Source organism: Abramis brama (genome assembly GCF_963993115.1).
Source record: "Abramis brama genome assembly, chromosome: 9".
Taxonomy (NCBI): Eukaryota; Metazoa; Chordata; class Actinopteri; order Cypriniformes; family Leuciscidae; genus Abramis; species Abramis brama.
The window spans coordinates 40,400,531-40,423,878 of NC_139971.1; the positions used below are offsets into that span (position 1 = coordinate 40,400,531).

A 23,348-nucleotide genomic window follows, 5' to 3' on the forward strand; every position below is an offset into this window, starting at 1 on the left:
CATTCCAGAACTAATGTCGGACTAGTAAAAGAATCATGGAGATTGGTCAATTAAGCACATTTTTTTGATGACCCACCGGTGCGCATCCAAGTGAAGGTGCAATGCCCTTGGCGTGCTAAGGGTGAATGGCACACTGGAGGAAATTCCTCCTAAAAAAAAAAAAGAACTATGTCCAAAATATTGTGGTACATTTGGAAGCTCAATGCAGTCAAACCTCCCCTGGCCAGCTCAGGGAGGGTGGCCCGTCCTGGGACAGATTCGGATTTGTCCGCCACCGCTGGAGCTCCGTCTGGAGCAAAGTCGGTCCTAAAATGGACCTTTGGGTCTTTGTGGAGGAGGGACAATGCTCCACTTGGACAAGGAACACGGACCAGAGAACCGTGGTGGTCAGACCGGGTGGGGAAACTGCACTTTGTGTGGGCGGGACTTCCAGTAAATAGGGTCTGGTTTGGACACCCAGTCCCTTGGTGCCAAGGCGTGCATACCAGTGAATGTGCACCGTCCTGGCTGAGCTAGGGGTGAAAGACACACTGGAGGATATTCCTCTTTGTAAAAATGTCCAAAAATATCTTGTTAGTTGGGACCCCCCTGGCATGCCTTAAGAGCCGAACTTCGCCCTGCACCTCCCCCCGCTTTGAAAGCACCCTTCCCGGTTACGGCCGCAATCCAGATGCCTCCCGCCCCTGCCCCCGGCGGATGGTTCCTCACGCACCCTATGAGTCGTCTCGAGCCCAGGCCCGAGTGGAGCGAGACCCGTGTGTAGGGAGCCTGCGCATCGCGGTTCACCGTCCGGGGCTTCTCGGTTGATCCCGAGGTAAAACGTATGCTTGTCGAACGGTCGGTCTGGGTAAATGGCGAAGCGACTCCAGGGGCTTGAGACACCCCTGGAGAAAAAGCGGTGGAGGAAGGTCCTCCTCCGAAAACAAAAACGGACAGTGTCCGTGAGGTTGCAGATGGACGAGATTCCCATGCCGACTTTACTCCCTAGCAGGCTCCCAGGGAGAGTGCGGAGCTTTGTCAAGGAGGGGACAAACGCTCCATTAGGACAAGGTGAGAGGGAGAAGGTGCTCCACCTCTTTGCCTAAGCTACTGCACCCCAGGCTACTGAATTTACTTCCCCCTTCTCTTTTTGATGGCTTTTCTACAATGTTTATGACATTAAAAATAAAACATATGTCGTGTAATATTACGTTAAAATATGTTTAAGACTAAACTTAACTTGTGCCTCATGTCTCACTTTACCCCACAGCATTTGTCTCACTTTACCCCACCGCCACATTTTAGAAAAAAACGATCTCTCTTAGCAATTCAGGCTTATCTTCAGCTAGCATCATTGCATGGTTTTATATGTTGGTAGTTCATCAGCATGTATGATATAAGTTTTTCTACCTGAATCAATTTGCTTTGGCACAACAGTTGATTAAGTTGACAGCAAAAAATTTACTTTTACATGCAAAAAAATATATATTTTTGTGAAAAAAAACATGCTTACTACAGCACCATGAGGTCCTCTCCTTCATGGCCAAGGGGAAATGGGAGGGCCTTGAAAACATAATGGTCAAATGACCAAAATTGTGTTCTGTTGCCTAGATACAGTGTCTCACATTACCCAATGTCTTACATTACCCTGTTCTCCCCCTATCATAAATATGCAACTATGAGATTAGTAGCCTACTGTGCAATGCAAGCTGTATTAGTCTGAACATATTTGTTGAATACTGTTTGTTTTAACAGATGAACTAAACCATCTGTGCTTTTGTTGTGGGATGCAGGACCAGGATGAAGCAAAATGGGGAATTTATTCACAATGCAAAATGTAAAAAATGAAAAGGATTTTTTTTTCTGATACATTTTTTTTTTTGGGTTGCAGTTGTAATTACAACAATTTTGTGCATCATCAGCATCTACTAATAAAGGCATGATTAATAATGTTTGATGTCTTACCTTCCATTGTACAACACGTGATGTAGAAATACCAACTGTAGTCAGAACACAACATTATATTGGTGAGAACTTCCAAAAATCAAAGGAACAGTAAGAATATCAGCAGAGATCACCTAGAGATATCCTATAATTCAAAACATATGTAGGCTTACATACACGTCCCTGTTCTCCCGGGTTTGCTGTGACGGCTGTCAAAGGTGGAACACCATGAATGTGTACAGAGGCCTCCTGTGAATGAGGAGTACTTATGTATGCAAGTAATGGTGTCCCTTGCTGTAACATTTGATTTATTACCTGCACCTTATGTTTTAGTCCGCTTGCGTTTATTGATTTGTTTGTTTGTCTGTCAGAAGGATTTTTAAAAAAGGAGCGTATCCTGGAGTTTTTTTTCTTTCACTTTTCTTGCAAGCCTTGCTGGAAATATGTGCTTTAGTTTTGACAGTATATAATTTATTATTTACTCATTATTCATTAAGAACGAACAATACTTCTACAGCATTTATCAATCTTAGTTAATCTCCATTTTTTGATATTTACTAATACATTATTAAAATCAAAAGTTGTATTTGTTAACATTATTTGTGAACTAACATGAACAAAGATTAATTTAAAGTATTGTATTGTTCATTGTTAGATCATGTTAGTTAATACATTAACTAATGTTAACAAATGAGACCTTATTGTAAAGTTTTACCCATTTTATTAGTTATATTTATATTATTGCTTGAATATTTATTTCATTATTTCTTTTTTATTATTATTATTATTTTTTGTTGGTTCTTGTGATGGTGTTCAGCACTTAATTACAATACATTTTGTATATGCTCCTAATAAGTTTAGTTCAGGTGAATAAGTTTGGCTTAAAAGTAGGGCTGATGTGGTTAAGTGGGGGCAAGTTTCATGGATATGACACTTTCATAGTGAGAAATATGAGGGGGGTGTATTTCCTGGAAGACTGGCTTGCTGTGAAAAACACCTGCACACTACATACTACATCTTTACTATACTAATATACTACATCAAATGCAAAACTTAGTATTACTAAAGACTATAAAATTATAGTCTTTAAGGGACTTTGGTATTGCTACACCTGTCCTTTCAACCAGATTTGGCAGGTTATAGGTGTTACATAAAGTAGGCTATACGAGGATGCAAGTTGCAAGTAAAACATCTCTTTATTGGGAATGACAACAATAAGTCCAACACACTGCAGACAGCTGGAGAGTGGTGACGCAGGGACTTCGATGGGGAACCCGAAATTGATGAGTGATGATAAAAGTGTAGAGTCCACAACAAGACTGGAAACAGGAATCAGCACAACACAATGAACTCAAAATGGGAAAAGAGACCACACGAGGAGAACAAGAACAGGAAACGACATGGGGAAACTCCAACAACGATTTGACAAACACAAGCCGAAAGACAAGGCATTAAATAGGCTGATGGAATGCACCTTGTGCTGATGAGAGAATCAGATAATCAGCGGTAATGGCCACACTAAACAATTTTATTTTCCATGAGAGTGCAGAGCTGTAATGTGTGTGTGTGTGTGTGTGTGTACTGTACACACATGTTGGATATCAGCTTCTGGGACAATACCTGACTTATGGTGATCCATCATTTTCTTATTAGTGCTCAGAGTTGACAGTTTGTGGACTTCTGCTTGTCCACTCACCTTTTGAGGATTGACAACAGGTTCTCGATGGGATTCAGACACAGAGAGTTGCCTGGCCACGGATACAAAATGTCCATGTAATGATCTCCGAGCCACTTCAGTATCAATGCTACCTTGTGACATGAAGCTTCATCATGCTGGAAATGCATGGATCACACCAAACTGCTCCTGAATCATTGGGAGAAGTTGCTCTTGTTTGTTTTGATACCATTCTTTGTGTAATGGCAATGTTTTGAGGCAGACGCCTGCGCACATACCAGACACTTTGACTGGAAAAACGCTAAATCTTACTGGAAAAATCTTATCCACCACTTATCCACATAAACAACAACATGCTTTGCATACCAGTGGCCACATACTGTATGTAGAATCTCATGAAGATCTATTCAGACAAAAAACAAAACATGTAAAAAAAAAAAAAACATGCTGGGATCTTAAAAAGTGTAATCATTATGTGGACATCCACTTTCTTTTAGTAAAGTTTTACTGCCTACAGACAAGTTTGGCTCAGACAAACCTGATATATTTGTCATAGCTGCATGCTCTGCCAATGCAAATACATTTATATTAATTCAACATGTATCTCCCAACACAGTGGGTGGACATTACAGTACTTGTTCTCCTTTTTTAATGACACATCTGGTAAAAGAACACCCACCAGTAATGTCAGCTCAAAAATAAATAAATAAACTGGCCACATGGCTGAATGATACAAGAACAAATGACAAGAGGCAGGTGCACAGAGTGCAGAGTAATGTGTAATGTAGGAAGAACATGCAAACAGCTACATACATTTGCAGAGTCAAGTTGTCCAATATAAGAGCAGACCACCACCTCCTGATCAACTGGAAATGTAGGAAACAAACATGGTGTGCTCTTAAAGTGAAGTGAAGGACAAGTATGCTCCCATACTCGGAATTTGTCCTCTGCATATAACCCATCCAAGTTAGTGCACACACATTAGGAGCAGAGAGAATGATTCCGGTTCACACGACTAAGCGGAAGCCCCAAAAAATAAATAAATAAATCTGTATTATACATTTTTAAGGCCAGACAAGTAATTTGTTGAGGTCAATTTGTAAAGAAAGTCTACATGCCTGCGCACGTATATATTCAAACGCGCATACCTTTAGACTAAACACGTAATATGCATGTGCAGCTATGAAATATGAAAACACAATCAACATGAATTATCAATTCATCTGAGTCAAACATGACTGAATTTCCCACCACAACAGCGCCTTCATACCTGCATGTTGACAGCATACTCCGGTATCAACAGTGTTTGAAGATTCATATTGCATGTCACACACTGGTAAAGTGTGTAAAAAAAAAAAAAAACTACAGTGAGCCTGGATCACAAAACCAGTCATAAGTCGCACGGGTATATCTGTGGCAATAGCCAACAATACATTGTATGGGTCAAAATGATCGATTTTTCTTTTATGCCCAAAATCATTAGGATATTAAGTAAAGATCATGCTCCATGAAGATATTTTGTAAATTTCCTACCGCAAATATATAAAACATTTATTTTTGTGAGTGAATGCAGCACAATCGCGAACAAAAATAGACAACTTTAAAGGAGATTTTCTCAATGTTTAGATTTCTTTGCACCCTCAGATTCCAGATTTTCAAATAGTTGTATCTCGACCAAATATTTTCCTATCATAACAAACCATACATCAATGCAAAGCTTATTTATTCAGCTTTCATGTTATGTATAAATCTCAATTTCATAAGATTTACCATAAGCTGATCGACCTTGCAGTGCCAAACCACATCTAACCAAATGTTTCCCCAGAAATGTACGTGTTTAAAGAAGTTTCAAGTGTCGAAAGCAGTCTAAGCGGAAGAGTGGAGTAACATCTCACCGAAAGACCAGCCCAGCAGCCGCTGGCATTCTGGCAACACCAGATACTGCTATTTTTGATATTGACCTTTATGGTGCAATTCATGATTTTCCAGGAGAATGTGGGATGCTGGATTAATCATACTCAGGAAGTTGAATGGCTGGATCATGTTCAGGATTTTTTTTTCTTAATTTCCGAAAAAGTTGCTCAGCTTTTCAGGATGTAAATTACAGCAAGTTCAGGGATATATTGGAGCCAACAGCCTCGTGATCTAAGAGATTTTAGTGACTTTTGTGAGCCCGCAACTCCTCTCTCCCACTTGGCTTGCTATCTTCAGCATACTATCTCAATAAAGGCAAAACATCTGCATTGAAAACCCTTTATGTTGCTCTTGTTGTCGTTGTTTTTGGCGTATGGCTACTAACAAAACGTCATTAGCATAGAAACCAATGCAGATATTCTGGAACACAAAAAAGCATCACACATGACATGCAAATCAGACCTGAACATTTACTATACAGTCAATAATTTAGATCAAATTCCAAACGGATACACAAATAATAGAATTTTGACTGACAGTGTGAAGTATCTGAATCTGCTCACTTATTTTCATTCACTCAAGTGGACTTATTAGTGGACTAATGCAGGGAATAGTGAATGAGGGTATGGGACGATTTCGAACAAAGCAGCTAGGGATGGTAGGTGGGGTAAATTAACTAATGATCAATAAATATAAACTAATATAGAACTAATAATAAATTGAATAGTAAATTATTGGTGAAATATTGACGCTGTTTTAAAGGCCCGTTCACACCAAAGACGGTAACTATAATGATAAAATAGATATCGTTGGAATCACTTTCAAAATGATTTTTTTTCCAGCTAATGAACAATAAAATCATTGACAGCCAATCAGAATCCATCCTGCTTTAAAGCGCTCAAGCTTATGTTAACAGATGACATGGAAATGGAAAAGAAATGGAATTATTTCACAATGGAAATAAACGTGGCTTTATTGTGTATCTTATCCTCAACAGTTTCAAATGTGTATGAATTGGTCTTTTGGGCTTGATTGTACTTGTTTTAACTTTTATTGTCAAATAAATCAAATCAAAGATGCTAATATAGTTATCGTTCTTGGTGTGGGCTTAAAGTTTTTATGTAAAGACCCCCCCCCCCACACACACACACACACTTTGTAGTTTCAATTAAAGGTTGCATTTGAAATAATTTTGTTTTTAAAAAAAATCTTGATTCATCTTTATAATCTTTTAATCTACTAACATATTACAGCGCATTTAAAGTACTTGATTATCATTTTAACTGTAGTGTGTTCTTTGCTAATATATTTAGAGTTAATGTATTTTAAATGTACAAAACTGCAAATGTAATTACAGATACATTTAAGTACCTGAAAATCAAAAAAATGGCATTAATGACATTATATTTTAGTTCAACATAAATGCTTTGTCAGTACATTCAACACACTTTAACCATATTTCAAAGACAAATATAAGTAATTATGAAATTACACTAATATGTCCTACTTAAGTGTCAAAAAAGCACTATAATACATTATTAATTTAATTGCATTTAACTGTCCAAAAATATTACAATCAGTTTATACTAAAAATATATTATTTTAAAGTATATTATTTCCACAATACAGTAAGCACTCAAAAAAGGGTAACACTTTATTTTACAGTGTCCTTGTTACATTGTTACATGTACTTACCATCGTAATAAGAGTAAATTATGCATAATTACATGCAACTAACCCTCAACCAAATCCTAATCCTACCCTAACCCTATAGTAAGTACATGTAGTTGCTTAATATTACTCAGTAATTAAATATAGAATTACACTGTAACAATGACACCTTAAAATAAAGTGTAACCCAAAAAAGCAACCCTGACTTTTGAATGACAAACACGTTTGGCATCAGCAAATTAAGTCACATTGAGTCAGCAACAGAGAAAAAGAAACAAGCATCTATCTCATTGTGTATTTTCTGCTTAAAAGGACATTTCTTTCCCACTTATGATGATGCAACCTTTTCCACAAAAATGTTTACAGACTAATTCTGCTGAGGTCATAAACCACGTTTTTCTTCTTTTATTAATTTGACGTAGCCTCCATTTCTTTTGATCCTCAGTTTGAAAAAGATGGAAGAGCTTGAACTTTGCGCTCCACTTCCTTGCAGTACTTTTCTGAGAGCCCAGCTGCCCTGTGGTCAGAAGAGGAAATATGTGATTGTCTGTCTAAATCATTGCAAGATGTGTGTGACCATGACATATAGAGCCCAACATATAATCTCTGTGAAGTAAGAAGATTGGAACTCTCTTTTTCTTTCCCACAACCTCTATATCTGGACACTGGATCGTCACACTTAAATGAATGTCATGGCATTACATCATAAACCTAAATGGCAGAAATACAGTGCAAACACACTTCTCAAGAAAGGTGGCGGGGATACAAAAATGTGGAAGTAGAATCTGCAGTTTTCACAAAAGTCTCGGAGTGTTTTGTGTCATCTGGCACACTTTTGCTGACAAATGGAAGCAATTTCTAACACTGGAAATATTGTAGAAATTAAGAATTTCATGTTTTTTCCCTAGCTCTCCTAGTGCCCTTTTCTTTTGTTTTGATTAACTGAAGTTCAGTTTACACATAGATCCTCAACTCTCCTCCTTCCTAACCTAACTGTGAAATATAGTCAATAACACAGCCAGGGTTGCCAACTCTCACGCATCTCGCGTGACAGTCACGCATTCAGCCTCAATCTCACGCTCTCACGCTCAACAAAGAAATCTCACGCAAAAATAGACATTCTTCTGTGCTGTATTTTTTTTCACTCATGTGCACTAAATTTCAGAATTACTATAAACAATTCAGGCTCTTAACTACTGGATGGACCACTAGTTATGGCGCAAATGATTTAAAAATCTCCCACAATCTAGAGCGAGCACGCATGCGAGACAGAGACTGTGCTCCAAACCAACCGATAGCGCGCGCACGCACGGCAGAGAGGGAAAGTCTTACCCCCCCCGTTTGAAGTCCCATCCCCCCCCCCCCCCCACCCCGTTGGAGAAGTCTCACTCCGAGCTAAACTGAAAAGTTGGCAACCCTGCACAGCAGCTCTTTCACATTTTAGATTTTTGTCATTCACTGCGGTTTCACCCACTGAGTGGGTGAACCCGCAATGTCTTTCTTTGACGTCATGTGCATACTCTCTATAATGCTTTTCCCTTTCATTCTTGTATAGCAAGCAGATTTCTCTCTATCTTCCTTTTTTTTGAAGTGGTAGAAATGATTGAAATACTGAAATTACTTGCTTCATACAAAGTTGTGTTTCAAATATTTTTTACAAATTTTTTTACATAAAAAACACTGAATTTATGACAATCTTTTGGGCCTTAGACTTGTTCCCAATAAAAACCCTGAATGCCACTATGGGCCCTATTTTAACGATCTGAAACGCAAGTATCAAACGCGAAATGCAAGTAACTTTGTGGGCGGATCTAAGGCGCTGTTGCTATTATACCGACGGGATAAATGACTCTTGCGCCCGACCCAAATCTAAAATGGGTTGGTCTGAAGTAGCTTCATTACTCATAGGTGTGGTTTGGGCGTAACGTGCCATAAACCAGTCAGAGCATCATCTCACATTCCCTTTAAGAGCAGGTGCGCTTGTTTCATGGCGGATTGCTATTATAATGGCGGATTTGCCAGGAGCGGTTCACAGCCGAGGAGACCGACATTCTCGTCAGGGCCCTAAAACACAGAGAAGTGACATTGGGGACTGGAGAAACCCACCCAAGTTAGCTTCGGTTAAACATGCGTATAATAATTTGGCTAAATATGTAAGCAAGATTTATGCCTATTTTTTCACATCTTCATGGACACCACAATGATTTCCCTGATGTGGAATATTTTTCCTTGTAATTATGTATGGTTTGCAAAAATGGCAACTGCTGTGTGTAGATGAGAGAAGCAAAGTGTATGTGCGTTGTGCACACGCTACATTATGGCCAAGCATGCGCCCTTAAAATAGCATCTGAATAATGCGCCACTGACTTTAGACTAGGTTTTTTTCTTGTCTGTGGTGGAATTGTTTTCTGGAACTGAAAAATAGCACCAGGGAACGTTTGCGCCGGAACACGCCTCCTCTTTTCGCTGAACTGCCCCTGAGAGCGCAAGTTCATTGCCTAATTTACCGACGTGCGTCTGTGGAGGGAAAAGTCCGCTGTGCGTCGGGTGCAAAATAGGAATGATACATGCGTCGGTGTACAAATTCAATCGCGCTGGGTGCAAGATAGGGCCCTTGGTGTGATATTTTGTAGTTAATGCAATGAAATTCATGCATTTTTAATTGTGCCGTAAGTGTCCAAACACTTTTTGAGGCCACTGTGTCTTCTTTCCTGTATGCAATCCATCATTCCTTATTTCATTGCTCATTCATAACTCATATTTTCATTACAGTCTTATGTAATTTTTAGGGCTGCCCTGACTAAAGATTATTTCTGGTAGACTAGTAGTTGTTCATTTAAGCCATTAGTCGACTAGTTGTACGTTTATGACATTAATTGAATTACTTTTAATCATTTATTGATAAACTAGTGTTTATGAGTCAATGTCGGTGGCAAAGAGAATAGTGTATATAGAGAAAAATGCATTTTGCTGTCTACTTTACTCTAAGGACATACCTGAGTTCCCTTAGCTTCTTTTCTTTAATCTCCTCCAGTCGGGCTCTGCGACTGCGCGCCTCCTCCTCCAGTCGTTCCCCCTCTCGAAACAGCTCTCGGCGCTGGCTGACGGCCTGCACTTCGCTCTCCCGTATCTGCTGCCTCACAGCCTCAGCATGCCTCTGGATGTGTTGATGCCGCTGCTCCTCTTTTTCTCGTTCTTTCTCAATTAAATCCTGCTGTGCCCTGGAAAAGGAGTATACAGCATACAATCTTCAATGTTATCTTTGTCCATTCTTCCCTCCTCCACTTTCATAGGATAAAATGTTCAGTCACTAAGTGCAGTGAATTCTTTGATGTGTGTGGATTATAGAGGTAGTAGTTTAATTTTCAGGTTGACTCATTGGGTTTTGTAATGCTTAATATGCTGCATTATAATAAACGCGCTATGAAGACTCTTAAGGTATAACTTAACTAAAGGTATACCATTGCTAGGCGTGTTCCCCGAACTATACCTTAGAAAGCTGCTTAAGATATTACATGTGACGTTACCCGGTGCTGTCCGTGGCGGTGGTGCTGAATTGGCTGGTATCGATGGCTCGAGAATCAATTATTCTCTCGTGCAGGGGCTGTTTCACTGCTTTATGTGAGAAAGTGCTGTTCTTTATAAAAGAAGCACTTTAGAAATAGTTGAAATTGCATTTATTAGGAGCTGCGATGAAATATTGTTCTTGTAAATACTTTCCAGCATTTCAGTAATAAAAGTGTACATCTTACGTACGGTGCTCTGCAGTGATCAAAAAGGATTTAAACAGTGAATTTTGAATCTCTTCTTGTAAACTCAGAGATGTGGATTCAGAAGGCAATTAAATCACCACACGACCTGTTTGTCAAAAAACAGTACGTACTAATTTGGCCAGGGATTTTTACGCGGGTTGGGTGAGAAAAAACACTGATATTATGGATTCGGACGGCACTAAAATCACCGACTTACTCCTGTAAATGTTTAAAATACCGGACAAGCCCATGAGAAACAATTAGCGTCCGAATAGGACTTAACTGACAGTAGCCTATGCTTTCACTGGCCTTTAATTAAATTAATAATATAATATATAATAATAATAATATAATTAAAATTCTAACAACAATCAGTGTGATTGACAATTTTATTCTTTGCATGAAAACACTTGAATTAGCCTAAATAAACACTGTCTGTGTGTATTAAAACTTATTTATTTTTTACATATTTTCATATAGACCTGCAACAGTGATAAGGAAACCCAGCCCTGATCATTTCGGGCTCTAACTGATTCGGTTATACTAATGCCATTATTAACTGTGTGTTAACATAATGCTTTAGAATCCTTGGAGTTTCCAATTATGGAAAGGGCATTGAGGATTTTGGCCAATCACAATGCACTGGGTCAGCTGGCCAATCAGGGCTGGGTTTCCCGAAACCTTCTTAATGCTACATCGTTCTTAAGTTACACCTTAAGCTGTACCTTATCATTAATACGTGTTTCCCGAAACGTTCTTAGTTAAGTATACCTTCTGTAAGTCATACGTTTGGAAGGTTGGTCTGGACCACTCTTAGCTTTACCTTATCACTGTTGCAGGTCTATATGAATATAACTCTGAAGTTTTAATACACACAGACAGTGTTCAATTAGGCTCATTCAAGTGTTTTTATGCAAAGAATAAAATTGTCATTACACTGATTGTTGTTAGAATTTTAATTATATTATTATATATTGTAAGAATTGATAAATTAGGAAATTCCAGACAGTCTGTTTCTGGGTTGACCAGACCCTGAGAGGACAAAAGGACCTCTCTGAAGATTACCATTTGAACTGGCCCTCGTGCACCATTGAGACGAAAGTCTCACCTCCAAGTCATCCTAATACATCTCCTTCCCTCTCCCCTCACCCCCTCTCTCTCAGGCTCAGATGATCACCTGGTTTCTCCCAAGAAAATGTATAGTTTAATGTTGAATGATTATCACAGAGTATATTCATGTTTGATATCGTTTAAAATGTCACAGTGCGACTGGTACAAATGTCTCATTTCAGAATAAGTAAAACACAAGGTAATAAGGTTTTTGAAGGTTTATGGATAACTAGCATACAAGGAGGGGTTGGCCTCTAGACAAATGGTCTCCCTACACCCAGAGGTGCTACCTCTGAATGCAAATTTCTTTTGTTAGCTCATGTTTACATGTGAAAGAGCTCTGACTATTTAATGGAGTACAGCAGGGAGATCGGGGCCTTTTCTGTACTTCAGATCGGTCCGTGAGGCTGAGAGAGATAGATCTCTCAGCCTCACGTATTTCTTAAAGTTGGGTTTGCATCTTCTCTCTATTCCAGAGCATTTGATGTTTGTATCGATTATCTTTGAATTGATTATGAAATTGGCATGATACATTTACCTGACATAATAAATCCTAATGTGATTATTCTAACTGATCTTGACATTGTTCATTTAATGGTTAAAAGGAATAGTCAAACATTCACTCACTTTTAGTGAGGCACAGATATTATTAAAACCCTTTCATTTATGGAGTCAGATGAAATAAACGAGAGAATACATAACTAAATGTATTGTAAATTTAACCAACCAATACTTTGCATGAGTGAGGACAGAACACGTGATAACCTTCCCCGTGTATTGGAGAACCGGCAGATTGGACCAATATAGCGGGCCTTACAATATAATAAAATTTAATACATTTATTTTAATAAAAGAGCGCTTTTAAAGGCCAGTGAAAGCATAGGCGACTGTCAGTTAAGTCCTATTCGGACGCTAATTTTTTCTTATGGGCTCGTCCGGTATTTTAAACATTTACAGGGGTAAGTCTGTGCTTTTAGTGCCGTCCGAATCCATAATATCAGTGTTTTTTCTCACCCAACCCGCGTAAAAATCCCTGGCCAAATTAGTAGGCCTACCTACTGTTTTTTGACAAACGTGTCAAACGTGTTTTTTGAAAGGTTGTGTGGTAATTTAATTGCCATCTGAATCCACATCTCTGAGTTTACAAGAAGAGATTCAAAATTCACCGTTTAAATCCTTTTTGATCACTGCAGAGCACCGTACGTAAGATGTACACTTTTATTACTGAAATGCTGGAAAGTATTTACAAGAACAATATTTAATCGCAGCTCCACCTCAGCGAACAAAAATGGGAAAGAGATCGAAAGCACTTAAAAATATGAAATGGTTATCATGGCAGCAATATATGATAAAATTTTAAAATATGTAGGCTAGGCTATTATAGGCTATTATAGTTTGGATTATTTTTTATAATATCCCATGAGTCCTAATAAATGTAATTTCAACTATTTCTGAAGTGCTTCTTTTATAAAGAACACCACTTTCTAGCATAAAGCAGTGAAACAGCCCCTGCACGAGAGAATAATTGATTCTCGAGCCATCGATATCAACCAATTCAGCACCACCGCCACGGACAGAAACGGGTAACGTCGCACGTAAGAAGGTATATCTTAAGCAGCTTCCTAAGGTATAGTTCGGGGAACATGCCTAGAAATGGTATACCTTTAGTTAAGTTATACCTTACGAGTCTTCGTAGCGCGCTAAAGAGACGACGTTATCGGGAAATTCAGCCCAGAGCAATCTGTGCTTCAGACAGACTGGGAATAGAGGATATGCAATAATATACAGCATGTAAACAAATGCTGTGTTTTTTTAACATAAAGGCAAGTTAACCTATTCTATTACACCCAATAAACAAAATAATGAACTTTTAAAATAGCATCATATGACCCCTTTAAAATGTACAAATGTAGGGCATCATGGTAGGACCTCTGTATTTCTAAAACCTTGTGTACGGCCATTGCTAATAGTACTTGATACATGTGATGGTGTTTGTACCTCAGGACCCTCTCAAACTCTGCTCTCTCTCGTCTGGCTTCAATGGAAAGCAAGTGATTCTTATGAGTCATTTGTTCCAAACGAGCAGCCTTTAGCTCCTCTTCCTCTTCCTGCTTTTTCATAGTCTGCTCTTTCTCTTTTCTTCTCCATTCCCTCGCAGCCCCTTCCTGGTTCCTCCGTGCCCTGATCTCATCCTCACAGTTCAGAGAAAAACGAATTTATTTGAAATCCAGAATCCAGCATGCAAAATGTATTACCCCATCATGGGTATACATCTCATACAAAGGAATTTAGTACTTTTTTATAAAGTCATACTGTAACATTTTACCTGCTCGGCTTTATGGTCTCTGTCCCGTTCTTGAAGAGCTCTCAGTCGCGCCACTTCCTTCTCTTTTTCTTTTTTGATTTGTATCTGCTCAGCTTCATACTCTGCCTCTCGTTCCTAGAGTTAATTAAACACATCTGGGATTGATGTGGCTATTCAATGTGGCTTGGTGGGAAAGCCAACTGCAGCTGCTGATGTCGCCAGGCCCTTGAAGTTTTTTGTTTAGCTTGTCTCAACATTTTCCTATGATTAATCTACCAATATATGATCCTTCCTTTGATCACAGTACAGTAGGTCAGACTTGAAAGGATGTTTTTTTCCCTTGTGGTCCACTTCTAATATTGCATAAAATCAATGGACAGACAAATGACAGACTGGAAATAATTCATTGCCAATGAAGAATATTACGGTCCAGTTGCATGGAGGTCTGACTTATATGCATAAATGTTCTGATTCAGTTTGAACTTTTGCAACTAGACCATAATATGGTCCATATATATTATGTGACCACATGGCCAGATCTTAATGAAAACAATGAACACAAGAATAACCAGCACTTTTGCACTGAAATATTAATATTTAAATACTTTTTCTGTAAAATGGGCAGTTATAATTATGTATGTATATATGTATGTATTTGAGGAGCGGAGAAGAGTGTCTTCGTCTAGCATGTGTTGTCGAGTCATAGCCAATCCTGTACAAGCCCAATTGCCTGTGCAAACCACTTCAGAGTTTGTTACTTGAGATTTTGGCCAAATGACAGAAAAACTGACCAATCGAGTCTCTTCAGAAAATTTGGACTAAACCACTCAGTTCCTTTTACGAACTCTTTATGAGAAAGTGGTGTGTCTCATGGCATGTTCGTTGCGAAGACTGTCAATGGAGGGACAGAAAGCTTTCAGATTTCAGCAAAAAGATCTTCATTTGTGTTTTGAAGATGAACAAACGTTTTACAGATTTGGAACGACATGAGGGTGAGTAAATGAGGACAGAATTTCCATTTTTGGGTAAACTATCCCTTTAAAGTAGTCTGTAGTACTTAATACAAAAAGGGATCAGGGAAAATTTTATCTCACATTATAAGGCCGAATCACACTGCGCAGACAGACAGCAACAAGACAGTTCGTCTGGTGTTTGCATGGGCTTATAGGGCTTTTTATGCTGAATCATGTTTGTCGGCTTGTGGAATGTCTGAGAAGTGACATACTGTAATCTGGTGTTTGTCCACGTTGGTCGCTGTCTGTCGATGCAGTGTGAATTGGCCTATATGAATGCTTAATTAATCTTATTTATTGTATTTGATTAACAAGGTAAGAACTGCAAGAACAGTCTGCCCCTGATTTTAAAGTTTAAGATTACAGTGGTGGTGGATGTCAAGAGAGGCGATTAAACCCATTAAAAGACTTTTCTTACCAACTTCTTGGTTGTATACTCTACAGCACGCAAATCTGCTAATCTCTCTTCTTCCTTTTTCTGCTCTTTAGCAAGCAGGTTCTCCTCATTAATTTTCTGAATATCCTGAAGCAATTTCCTCTGCTCCTCCTTCTTCCTTTCAATGACCTGAGATAACATTACACAAAGAGTGAGTTCGAAAACTACCGGTACTTTTGATTCAAATTGATCTGGAGATTCATTGCATGTACTTTGAGCTCCTCCATCTGCATCTTTTCCATGTTTTCCAGCAACTGCTGACCCTCCTGGTCCTTCATCTCATCCTGAAGCATTTTGTCCTCCAGACGCATCTGGATCTGGTCGAGGACGCGCAGCTTCCCGCTTTAATAACACCCACCCATTAACCAGGGAGCAATACATTGTATGTAGAGTATATGGAATACAGAGTGTAAACATCCTTACTGAATCATCTGCTCTTTGCGCAGTTGTTCGATTTTTTCCTGAGTTTCTACGGCCCGGCGACGCTCCACCTCCATGATGGCATCCAGCCTTTTCTCCTCCTCCAGCCACTTTGTGCGGTTCTGTTTCTTCTCCTTAATCTGCGCATCCCGGACAACATGGCACTGCACTTTCTGAATCAACTGCAGGAGTACAAAGACAACATTTGCATGTAGGAAATAACCAGTGCGTCATGGTTTGGCTTGTTAGTGTGGTCCTATCTACCTCATTGAGCTTCTTGACTTCATCTTCTTGTTCCATTCTCATGGCGTTGGCTCGTTCCAACAGGTACTGAGCGCGGTCCCTCGCCTCTATCTCGAGCTCACTGAGGTTCTGGTTCTTCTGCCGAGAGAGGTCCGCCTGACGCATCCGTGCTTTTCTCTGCTCTGCAGAATCCTGACATGACAACAACCAGATCAGGGGCGTTTCCTCAGAGGAGGCAAGGCAGTGGCGGTTCTAGAGGGGGGCCAGGGGGGGCCAGTGCCCCTGTGACAACAAGCTTGGACCCCCTTGTGGCCCCCCTAAATGTGGAGTGTGAAATAATTTTTACAAAACAATTTTTTGCTATTGTTGTTTTTCACATCCGTTATTAGACAGTGGCAACACGGAACACAAATGTAACCCTAGAGGGACTGCTTAAATCGGATCTTTTTTTTAGAAAAAAAATGTTAAGAAAATTTTTTTCTATTCAGAAGTTGGTGGACGTTTTGCGCGAATATTATAGCCTAGTTCAAGCAAAGAAGGAAATATAGAGGTGAGTAAAGTTGTTAATATGTTGTATTTGTATTAAATGCATTACAGAAGTGTAACGTTAGAACCTGGCCGTTTGTTAGTTTGTGGCAGTTTGAAAAAGGATAAAATATATGATCAACAAACTCGTGGTGCTGAGTATTTTTACTTAAACAGGGATGCAAACAGCGCGCTTTTCTGCGCCTCTTTTTCACGTCAGTTTGGGTGACTTGGGTCTGAGACGGTCTGATTATAATTTCACAAAGTCATCTGAAGCCATTCCATATCTTAATGTGAGGGACAGAAGTCTATTTACATAATTAAATTAAAGTTTATGGAAACTAGTTTTCCCTCCTCTGCGGCTGTCAATCATTCTCCATTCAGTATTCAAACAGCGCGCGCGCCTCGTCCGGTTACAGCAGGATGCACGGTAAAACTCTCCCCAATATGATATGATATATTCACATTATAATGCATGATCTGTTGATAAAAGGCTGTGGATTTGCATAAAATGACTTTATTTTGTGTATTTGTATTTTATGTTTGTTGCTGTTTTTAAACGACTCGCGTGTGCTTGTTCACACCACAAGGACTATGAATCGGCATCAAACGCACAATAACTGGAATTTAAAACCGTGAAGAAACAAATTATCAATAAACTGTTGGACAGATATACACTAGGATTTGTGCGCTCGACTTTTCTTCGCTTTGTGCCGTGAACTTTTAAACGCGCACTTGTGCAGCGCAGCGCTTCAAGTTCACTCCACGTTGCTTTGAGCACAAATTTCTGCACCCGCGATGCGCATACATTGAAGCGTTTCATATTATCATGTTTTTTCCTATATTTTTTATACCGAGCCTGCACAATACATTTAAAATAAGCATAATTCAATTGTATGTTATATTGTGTGCACTAAAGCTGGTGAAAACCTATCTCAGGTCCACAATGTCAGATGACAGATTAAGCAATTTATGTGTTCTAAGTATTGAGTCAAGGAGGGCAAAGGCCTTAAATCTAGATGAATTTGCTTATCTTTTTGCAAAAAAACGCAAAAATCGTAGAATACAGTTAATGTGACTGATTCTGAATATGTAATGCAAATGTAAAAAATATAATGGAAATGCAAATACATTGTTGAATGATTGTAAACATGGTATTTTGCCTGTTAATGCCTACAGTGCAGTGCAGAAAATGATATGACAACAATAAGGTCTAAATGTAACTGGCCCCTCTAACAGTACATCTGGCCCCAGCTTGGCCCCCCCAGTTGAAATGGTCTAGAACCGCCACTGAGGCAAGGGAGGCAGTGCCTCCTCAAAAAATAGGATAAACTATTTCAAAATGTTAACAGACCCCCTAAAGTGTGCGGTGGGTTTAGTGGGGGGTAATTACGAATGAATGGGGGAAAGCTATGTGAGAGGAGGTACTGCCTCCTTCTATCGCGCTATGATTGGTTCGTGTGATAAATCCCGCCTCCTGTTTACATGCGTATTCCACGTTTGCTAATCAGTCTGAATGAACAGAATGAATGCGTTAATGGGAAGACTAATTAAAAAGTCATTAAACAGCTCACTGAGATAACACCGCTTTATTTCACTTCAAAATTCAAACTTGAAATGGTCTGAAAACATGATGACACTGGTTTAGTGAATCTAAATTCTTCTAAATTCTGTTCAATCTGCTCAGTGAAATTAAAGGTACATCTTCATGTCTGTGACCAGTGTTTACCGAGCTTGATGACCTGGAAATAAGTTGACTATTAAAAAGAACAGCTGAACATCAGGTCACAAATAAAATATATTGTTTAAATAGTTTACTGCCTTTAGTTATTATTTTGAAATAAATGTAAAAATTCTTAACCTAATGAGATTTATATTTGGTTTTAATAAATAGAACAACAATTACATTGTTAAAATACAAAATGTTTTTTTATTTGGTTTCTTTTTTTATTGTAATGTAGAGTAATGTGACAACATTAAGTGTAACTGGGACATGAATTTACAATTGATTTATTAAAAAAAAAAAAAAACTGTAAGGACTTTGCCTCCTCATTTCAGAGCACTGCTGCTTATCCTCGTTTCAGAGCACTGAACTAGATTTACAATTCCTGAAGCATATAGCAGTGCTTGGAAGACAACCAAAGAACATTGTGGGGGCCATTCATACAGAACACATTTTTGCACTGAAAGAAGCGAGATGTGGGCAGGGGAATGGGGGGAATGGCCAGAGACATCTGTCTAGCCCATGTTTACCTAGAAAAACAATGTGGAATACAACGAGTTCTGTTTGAACGGCCCGCTAAAGTGTACATGTGAAATGCTTACTCGCTTATTCTCTCACACACACACACACACACACACACACACACACACACACACACACACACACACACACACACACACACACACACACACACACACACACACACACACACACACACAGTGCCAAACAAGAACAAGTTCAGGAATCAAAGTCTTTACACAAATTACAAATTATGAAAATGATTGAGCTTTATTAATAAAGCACGAACATTTCATAAAGACCCAGCGACATATTACATTTTTGCGTCAGCTTCTGGCTGTCACAAATGCTAGTTCATTTATTTCTAAATGATGGCACTAAAAATTAATTTGTGCATTAATTAATTGAGCTGTGCATTTCACACTCCATGTGAAAAATGAAGTGCATTTCGCGATGTGCTGTGGAAATCAAAGCTGACTGTCAGCTCCCGTATCAGACCTGCTCTGCTGCTTCACTGAGAAGCAGGAACGTTCACACCCTGGACGCTTATATTTGTGTAAATATGCACTATAATACTGATGTTGTACTTAGGGCACATCATACACATTATTATTATTATTATTATTAAAGTAATGTTGCATTTTCTAATTTTCACTATTAAAGTGATAGCGTATATATAATGTGACCTGGGAAATAAAACAGAGATGATGTGGTTTCATTATTTTATTCTATTGATATTAGATTAGCATGGTTGTTTCATTGAGTTTAATACATTCTTAAATTCCATTCATACAGAATTGTTTGTTTAATTCATTCTTGTAAAAATGTGCATGCATGAACAAAGAATAAACGTTGTTGTGGTCTTTTTAAAATTATTTCTCACGATGTAGCGATTCATGGAAATGACTGAATGAGTAAATATTCTGTTATTGACACTGGAGCACTGCTAGTAAAAAGCAATACAGGAAACATTTATATTTTATACTGGGATAATTCTGGGTGGCTTATGCTTTTTCTTAGGGTGGCCCACCCCATGCAACCCCGGTAGATCCGCTCCTGCATGTGTGTGAAATGAAAACAAATTTAAGACAAACTGCAGATTGAGTTTGATATGGTTGACTCACCAGGGCTTCCTCGCGGGCTTGGCGTTGGGCCTCCAGCACAGCTGCCTTCTCCTCTTCACTAGAAACATGAGACTCCACCAAGATCCGCCTGAACTGAGCCGAGGACAGGATGACAGACTGTCCAGATGGGTCCTCACTTGGGATTCTGGTTCAACAAAACAAGAGCAAAGAGCAAGTTTAAAGGGGTTATGAACTGGATTTTTTTTATTATTATTCTTTTTTAATGTTTCCCGAGGAGCACTTATAATAGCCGCGTTTCCACCGAAATTACCCGGAACAATTTGTCCCAGGAACTTTTTTTGCCCCAGACCGGTTGCTTTCTGCGTTTACACCGCGGTCTAAAGTACCGGGAAGGTAAACTGCGCGCAACTGCTCCTCCCAGTCTGCGACGGACAGTAATCAGTTTTGAGCGGCACAATCTCAAACATAGCCTAAATATCTCGCCCTTGTGGAGGATAAAATTCGCTCTCCAGACCAATTTACATCAAGTAGAAAACACGAAGATATCATAAAGAGATCGATGGTCTTTCCTGCTCGTGTCCCACATCCCTCTCAGAGCGCAGAGTGGTAGGCTATATCACGCTTTGTGCGGAAATATAAAACGAGTTTTTATTTTTTTAAATAACCCCCCAACCACCGCCGGTAGTTGGTCCATTACCGCGGTGGTAAAAAAACTGCCACCGTCACAGCCCTAAATATACTACATATAATAAGATAACCTTGTTTGAAATTCTATATTGACTGGGTTAAATAGAATTGCATTACTAAAAAGAGACTAAAATACAATTTTCATTGACTAAAACTAGACTAAAATGTCATCAGTTTTCGTCGACTAAAACTTGACTAGACTAAAAAGAGTATGAACGTGACTAAAACTAATACAAACTAAAACGACAGCTTAACACAAAGACTAGACTAAAACTAAAATTAAAACAGGCCGCCAAAAACAACACTACATGGAGGTAATGTTACTTTTAGTCCAGTGATTCTGTATCTCTCTTTTCTTCTAATCTCACTAAAATGCCAGTGGCCAAAGATGCCATGATGTAGAAGACGGTCTTTCATCGCACTATTGCGTCATATTTTGACAAAATCTGAAACTAGTTGTCTTCAGAGCTTGGTTTCAATAAAAGCTGTTTTTGGACTAACAAGGACGTTTTGAGTTCTGAAACTTACATGATGTTTTATAGTGCAATGACCTCGTATATGTCAAAAGATTAAGGATAATTTAATTTCTCAATTCATGACCCCTTTAAAAACAGTGAAAACACAAATGGCCAATATATGCAGTTCAGGGATACACAGATTTACTGGTTTTATTCAAGTCAACATTTCTAACAAGTAATGTAAATATCTCAATAAGGATAACTACATGTCTCCACAGTGTAAAAACCTTTTGCTTCTACTTGCCTGAGGTCTCTGATGAGGTCTTTAGTGATGATGCGTATCATCTCTGGCTCTTTGGTTGCAGGAGCAGTGCGTGACAGTGTCCTTGACCTCACGCTTCTGCCTTCAGCATCATCTTTCATATCAGCAGCAGAATGCTGAGAATGATTCAATAGACTGTTGGATCTTCCTTTACTTTTCATTTAATGTCTAAGAAGACTATAAAGTAAGCTTTTTTTCAACCTGTTTGGGGGTCCCAAAAAGGCTCTCGTCCACATGAGAGGTGAGGGCCCGTGTGCGATAGCGGCGAGTCAAACCGCTGCTGCCCGACAGTTTCCCAGATGATGACCCAGCGCTTTGAAGCTGAAAAGCATGTCAAATTACCAACTAGTGAGTCGCTATGTGATTTAAGTCTCAGGAGTCTTTAATACAACAACAAAACAGTTATTCATTATAAAGTACCGACTCATAACATTCATTCGTTCTGGAATTGGACTACACTTCCTGCTGAATATACACGGGTGGTTAAAAGTTTGGAATAATTGTATTTATTTATTAATTTTCATGTTTTTGAAAGTATCTTCTGCTCACCAAGGCTGCATTTATTTGATCAAGTATACAGTAAAAATTGTAAAATATTATTAAAATTTAATACAAGTGTTTCCAATGTGAATATTTTAAAATGTAATTTATTCCTGTGATCAAAGCTGAATTTTCAGCATCATTACTCCAGTCTTCAGTGTCACATGGTCCTTCAGAAATCATTCTAATATGCTGATTTAGTGCTCAATTTATCAGTTATAATTGGTGCTCATTTATTAATAATGGTTTTTATTGCTGTCAAATTATGAAGGACTAAAAATGACAGAATGAAAAATAAATAAATAAATAAATGTAGAAATAAATAAATAAATGCAGAAATAATAGTGAAAATAAATACATTTTGGTAATATAAATGGCTATTTCTGTATTTTTACATGTATTTATTTATTTATGTATTTCTATATGTATTTATTTATGCATTTATACATTTATTTATATATTTATGTATTTATATATTTATATATGTATTTATTTATACATTTATTTATTCCTACATTTATTTATTTCTGTATTTCCACATTTCTACATTTATTTTTCCCTGCGCATGTATGCTAATTGCCAATGGATAAGCCACGCCCCCAAACGCGATGAGCCAATCACAGTACGCATAGCTAACCCAATACACTCGGACATTCTCTGCTTCCTCGTCCATTGCAATGCATTGCTGTTATCAGTTTTCATTCGTTTTTATGTTTTTTCTTGTCATTTTGGCTTTTAAACAGCGTGTGTGTGTGTGATTTTGGTTGGGTGACAGTTGTAGGTTACAGTTTGACAAGAGTTTACAGTTTGACAAAAGCACAATGTTGTGTTTTACACAAATATAAGTAGGCTAAACACTTTGCAGTTTTAATTATGTCCTGTATGAACAAAATGGAGTATGTTTTTATGTTTCCACTGTTCGATCGCGCCCGCTCTCTGACACACACACACACACACACAAACACACACACACACACACACACACACACACATTCCAGCAATGCAATCTTGACATCGCAGCCTGTTC

At 38.6% G+C, this 23,348-nt stretch overlaps 1 protein-coding gene across 1 annotated transcript in view; it reads right to left on the bottom strand.

Annotated features, from left to right (window-relative positions):
• Positions 1 to 7,051: 7,051 nt before the first annotated feature.
• The window catches only part of LOC311089245 (cilia- and flagella-associated protein 45-like), a 30,166-nt gene continuing 13,869 nt past the window's right edge, over positions 7,052 to 23,348 (bottom strand). Inside the window, exons 2-12 of the mRNA XM_084123805.1 lie at positions 21,983 to 22,102; positions 21,764 to 21,897; positions 20,354 to 20,498; positions 16,484 to 16,654; positions 16,223 to 16,401; positions 16,012 to 16,141; positions 15,782 to 15,928; positions 14,372 to 14,485; positions 14,044 to 14,237; positions 10,180 to 10,404; positions 7,052 to 7,700 (exon numbers count right to left, since the gene is read on the bottom strand). Of these exons, the coding sequence (XP_083979931.1) occupies positions 7,625 to 7,700; positions 10,180 to 10,404; positions 14,044 to 14,237; positions 14,372 to 14,485; positions 15,782 to 15,928; positions 16,012 to 16,141; positions 16,223 to 16,401; positions 16,484 to 16,654; positions 20,354 to 20,498; positions 21,764 to 21,897; positions 21,983 to 22,102 (1,635 nt within the window). The 3' untranslated portion in view covers positions 7,052 to 7,624. The remainder of the gene's footprint in view (positions 7,701 to 10,179; positions 10,405 to 14,043; positions 14,238 to 14,371; positions 14,486 to 15,781; positions 15,929 to 16,011; positions 16,142 to 16,222; positions 16,402 to 16,483; positions 16,655 to 20,353; positions 20,499 to 21,763; positions 21,898 to 21,982; positions 22,103 to 23,348) is intronic.